Raw genomic sequence first — 5,283 nt, forward strand, 5'->3', positions numbered from 1 at the left:
TAGGGGGAGGGGAGAGAGAGAGCCAAGGCTTCATTCAACTTTGTTGTTTTTCATAAATTCTCAGCTTCATGCTGTTGCTACAGGACACTCAGGCCACTGCCCTCTGGCATGCAGATGTCAAAATTAATGCTACTTGCTCTATAAAGCCATTGTAATTTTGGCCAACCACTTCTAACTGCTGTCATACGAGGGCTCCTACATCTTGGTGGCTTGGAGCGGCACCTACGGCAGTCACACGTGAAAATCAGCAAACCAAGGCCAATCACAAAGCCCGTTTCCACCTGCTCCTCAGCTTGTGGAGACAAGCATGGTGGAGCTGAAACTTCGGTTTGGGTGCTACATTTTAGGTGATTTTGCTTTTGTGAAATGGGAGAAACCTGTCAGACGACACTGTAGGAGTAACTCCGGCCTGTGCTGGCCAAGAAGACCAGCATCCTGCCAGAGGTGACACAGGCCTCTCCTGTGGCGGATGTCATCATTTATTCCACCCCCATCTCCATGTGTGCTGAAGTCTAGTATGTGTGGCCTGCACACCTCGGCATGAGAGGGTATTTTATGTCATAAGGATGTCCTTCAGGAGGGACGCATTGTTACTGTTTTAACCAAACTTCCGTAGGAAAGTTGGAAAGTTCCCAGAGGACCGACACTTACACAGCAGGTGTCAGATACCACTCAATGCTATGACAAAACATGCATGTCCAAAACAAGTTTCCATCACGATATCTTTTAACAGATAGACTCATACTTTATTTTTGAGAAATTTAAGATAGAAAAATATCATAATGTGAATATAGCCATTGCTTTTTTTTGTCACAGGGTTTGGGGCAGGCAGTGTAACTTGGAGGCCTTATGAGGTGGGCTGAGGTGGCGCTGCAGGTAACACTGAGTTACACTCCAGACATTGCATTTGCTTGAAAGAGCATTACAACAAAAACTAGGGTTTTTTTTTTTTTTAAAAGGCTATGGCATTCAGTAATAAATATTATAAAGCAGAGAACCAAAATAGCCTTTTTACATTATATAATTGCAAACAGCAAACTTTAGACTTCATAATGAAAGCTAAAAACTCATCTCTTCAAAATAGCTTCAACATTTCCTGCGATATACAATAGAATACTAGAAGACTTATTTTTTTTAAAAAAAAAAAAAGAAAGAAATGAAAGAAGCAGCAAATAAAAAAATTGGAGTAAACATGGTATTGCAGATGACCTTAAACAGTAAACAACTCAATGTTTCAGTAAGTGTCAATCCAACAACATACGCTTTACCCAGATGGCAATAAAAAATAAAAAAGCATCTAACTACATCAAAAGCGTGCCCCTGGATGTGACCTGTGAACTTACTGAGCAGTGCCATGACTTCCGCACTCCATCTTTGGAGGGGGTGGCCGAGGGACTCTCGCTACATGCAGATATTGGTTATGGTTTAAAGACAAAAACAAGCAAGGTGGCCGAAGGCTGAAGCCGATTCTGCCTGGGACTCTATGAATTACCTGTAGGTGCCTTCTCCCTGCCGAGCTTCTCTGGCAAGAAATAAGACACACTGGGTACTGATTTTGTCTCTGTTGGTCCCTTTCGGCTTTTGCTTTGCTCCCCTTTCTTGTTCCTCAAAGAATAACACTGGAGGCCCCTCATGAAGACGTTTATTTCTAACATACAAAATAACCGTATGTACATAGGCCCTACAAGCAAGTCCTTTCAAGGACTGGGTAACTCCTCATTGTCTATCAAATAATCCTTCTTCGTGTACTTGGTTCCCCTGACCAACCTCCACACCTCCAGGTAAGCATCCTTTAAGGATCTTCTACTCCCTTCTTCGGAGCCAGAGGAGATGCCCAGCGGGACCCCTCGGGGACTGCCCCTTGCGGCTTGCCCACCCTGCTGAGTTGGGTCACCTGCCCCCTCTCCGCCCCATGGCCTGCCGTTACCACCCTCCTGGGGCATCTCCTCCATAACAAAGGGCAGCTGGTCCCCACTTGGCTCCGATCCCTCTGGCATAGGCTGCTGCGACTCCAGGTCCTCATAGTTGCTTTGCTTCCTGGTCTCCAAGAATTTGGCCACGCAGTAGATGATGGAGCCCAGCGTGTTCACCACGACGCCGGCGATGAACAGCGAGGTGGGCTCCACGTCGTTGAAGGCCACCATGCCCACGGTGATGGTGGCGACGCTCTTCACCACGCCCACGAAGCTGGTGGTCACGGCCGAGTTGATGTAGGTGCAGTGTAGCGTGGTGAAGTTCATGGCGCAGCCGATCAGGATGCAGGCCACGAAGATGGTGACCATGGCCGGGTCCTTCCAACCGGGGAATGTCCAGGCGTGGATGGAGTCGGTGCTGGCGACCGAGAGGACGACCAGCAGCGGGGTGGCGGACACCGCAATGACGTACTGCGCGGTGAGCGGCCCGTGCTCGGTGTCGGCGCTGGTCTTCTGGATCAGCACCAGGTAGGCGGCGTGCACCAGCACCGCCAGCACGCCCGTCACGTACCCGATGGGGTCGCCCGTCAGGTCACCCGCTCCTGAGCGCACGAGGGAGAAAGAGGTGGAGAGAAGACGCCAGGTGCACGCGGGTGGGTACCCCGGTTAGCGACCTAGCTCTGCCCACTGACCGCCCCCCCCCCCACCACTGTCCAACAAACGGGCCTCAGCTCCAGTGTCAAGGGGCACAGCCAAGCTCAAAAGCACAGCGGGATGTAAGCGTCTCCCCTGACATGTCACCGTCTCCCCCCCCCCAATCTTCCTCTGTCCGCGACAAAGCCCACGAAGAGCGCGGATGTTCTCGGGGTATGACAGCCAGCCACTTGCGCTCTGGGTACCTCTGCCCCGCCCCATGTGGCATCAGCTGGTGGCCTCAAACCCGGAGCCCACCGGGCGCTGGCCAAAGGTCGCCTCTTTCCAGCTCCGGAGTGAGGGTGGCCGGCTGCTCCGCAGCTCCCATCTGGCTAACCCTACCGGCAAGTGGGTCCCAGGCCCGTCCGCTTTGCCTGATGCCCGGGTCCTGGATTGACAGCAATTCCCCCCCTTCGCCACCTCCCAACCCCAGAAGTAGCCCTGGGAGCCCAAGCTTCTCCCTGTCCCAGCCCCCGGTGCCCCAAGCAAGTTCACTGCCCTCTTCCTTCCTTCCGGCTCAATCCTAGGCTGGCTTCTCCATCCCCCCTCCGCCCCCTGGGAGGAAGGGGGCTGAAGAGGGGAGCCCGGGGTGGGTGGGGGTGGGGGAGAAGAGAGATATGCGGAGAAACATGGGCGGGGGTCGGAACACTTGGGGGGGAGGTTGGAGGAGGCTAGAGGAAGGCTTCACTAGGTCTCAGTTTGAGGGTCCCTTTCACGATCCGAGCTAACTCTGCCAGCGCTCCGTCGTCTCGCTGCCTCAGTCTCCCCATGTGGAAGTGAGGGGGAGTGACACCGAGTGGCGTGCGCGCCCGGGGCAGTGGGGTGCCCAGGGATCGGCGCGGGTCCCCGCTCACCTGCCAGGGCAGCGCCGCAGGTGGTGATGAGCACGGCGGCCAGCACCCCGGGCGAGGGCACCCCGTTCTTCAGCACCAGGACGCCGATGAGCATGGTGACCAGGGGCAGGCAGCGCTTGAAGACCACGTACATGGGCAGGCTGAGGCCGCGCAGGGACCAGAGCGTGAGGCTCGACTGCAGCGTGGAGAGCACGGCGACCCCCGCGAACGAGCGCGCCAGGCTCAGGCCGAAGGGGGGCACGGCGATGAGCCCCAAGCGCCTGAGCAGCTCCAGGCTCAGCGCCGCGGTGGAGCTGGTCAGACACTGCACCAGGGTCAGGAAGGAGAACTGGTAGCGGCTGATGAGGAACTTGAGCAGGATGTTGAGGGAGCCCGAGAAGACCCCGTGCGCTATGGCCACCGAGATGCCCAGCACACGGCCCCGGCACAGCCGCCGCATCGCGCCCGCCCCGCCGCACCCCCGCGCTGCTGCCGGTGGTGGTTCTCGGGGACCCGCGGGAGGGCAGCGGAGAGGAACCGAGCGAGGGCCCCGGGGGACACCCAGCCCAGCGGCGCGGAGCAGGGCCGGCGGAGCAGGGCCGGGGAGGGCAGCTCCAACCGGGCGTCCTCGCGGCTCGGCGACTCCGCGTCCCACTGCCCAGGGCTGGGGACTCCTCAAAGTGGCTGGGTGGAAGGGGCCGGTCTGAGAAGAGTGGCGGGAATAATCCTGGCGACAGCGACTTGTAAGTAGGTGACGGAGGGTTGTGTTCCCCTCCCCGTGTGCGGTTCCACCGTCCGGCAAGATGCACAGCGGAGAGAGAAGAAGGCTGGACCAGCCAGGGCGGGATGAGCTGGCGTCCCTCGGGCATCCAGCGCCCACCCGTGCCGGTTCTCGGGGCGCGGCTCCTCCTTCCCTCCCACCGCGGCTGAGCCGTGGGGCGCGGGCTAGGGGATCCCCGGCACAGCTAAAGACGGTCTTAGAAACCACAGCGTTCCAGGATTGGGCTCCGTTTATTGGTCGCAACAAGTGACGGAGCTCCCAGCCCCGCTGTCCGCGCGCGCGGATTTCCCACCCACGGTCTCTCCCCGCGCCGCGGAGGGATGCCAGCCCCGTCTGTGATGGAGGGCGGCAGAGCGCAGTGGGAGAACCCGCTGCCCGCGTGCGTTTGCTCCGGGGCCCGGGGGAATGGCCTTTTCCCGTGCCAGGCGATGCGTACCGCGGTCTGGGTACCCTCCAGGGAGGGTTTTAGGACTAGGTGCGTGGCTCTGCCGGATGGCCTCGCTGGGCAGTGGGTCCTGGGGATGGAGGGACACATTTAATTAATCGAAGCTAAAATGTAAAATGAGCAAAAGAAAAAAAAAACAATGCACAAACTCAGTCTGTGGGGTAAGGAGACTACCAGTTGTGGAGGAGCTTGAAGGAAGGCGGATGGGTGGGAGAGACAGAGCTGGGTGAGCTGGGGTTGAGGATGAGGCGGGGCGGGGCGGAGGAAGGAGGGCGCAGCAGTGACAGGAGCCCAGCCAGGAGACTGGCATTCTACCATACCAGGGAACCAATTGCAGCCTGCTGGACAGTCGGTTTTGAGGAGCAAAAAGAATGAAGGATGTGGGTACCACCACTCGTGGCTAGAGACCAGACCTTCGTCCCGCAGGACTAGTGAAATGTGGGCTTCCCTGTGGATAAGAGAAAAGGGTGATTCTTTTTTGCAGACTCGAGACTCCAGTGAGTCTGATCCAAAGTAAAGACCCGCCGGCGGAACTCTGTAGGAGCCCATTGGCTCGCTCAAGACGCAGTCACCCCAAGCGCCAGACACAGTCCACTTTCATGCTGTTTGAAATTCGTG

General features: G+C 57.4%; 1 protein-coding gene across 1 annotated transcript; it reads right to left on the reverse strand.

The window, feature by feature from the left end:
• Positions 1 to 1,311: 1,311 nt before the first annotated feature.
• On the reverse strand, positions 1,312 to 3,899 carry Slc35d3 (solute carrier family 35 member D3). The gene is made up of 2 exons (XM_004651170.2): positions 3,461 to 3,899; positions 1,312 to 2,515 (listed from the first exon to the last, which is right to left on the reverse strand). Exons 1-2 carry the CDS (start codon positions 3,897 to 3,899, stop codon positions 1,698 to 1,700), a joined length of 1,257 nt encoding a protein of 418 aa, XP_004651227.2. The 3' UTR covers positions 1,312 to 1,697.
• Between the last annotated feature and the right edge of the window lie 1,384 nt (positions 3,900 to 5,283).

Source organism: Jaculus jaculus, chromosome 9 (assembly GCF_020740685.1).
Source record: "Jaculus jaculus isolate mJacJac1 chromosome 9, mJacJac1.mat.Y.cur, whole genome shotgun sequence".
Classification (NCBI taxonomy): Eukaryota; Metazoa; Chordata; class Mammalia; order Rodentia; family Dipodidae; genus Jaculus; species Jaculus jaculus.

Excerpts from the sequence above, each read along its gene's own strand:
- Slc35d3 (XM_004651170.2), bottom strand. The coding sequence starts at position 3,899 with ATGCGGCGGCTGTGCCGGGGCCGTGTGCTGGGCATCTCGGTGGCCATA. Across the intron at positions 2,516-3,460 it reads CTGCGGCGCTGCCCTGGCAG|GAGCGGGTGACCTGACGGGC; the intron begins GTGAGCGGGGAC and ends TCGTGCGCTCAG.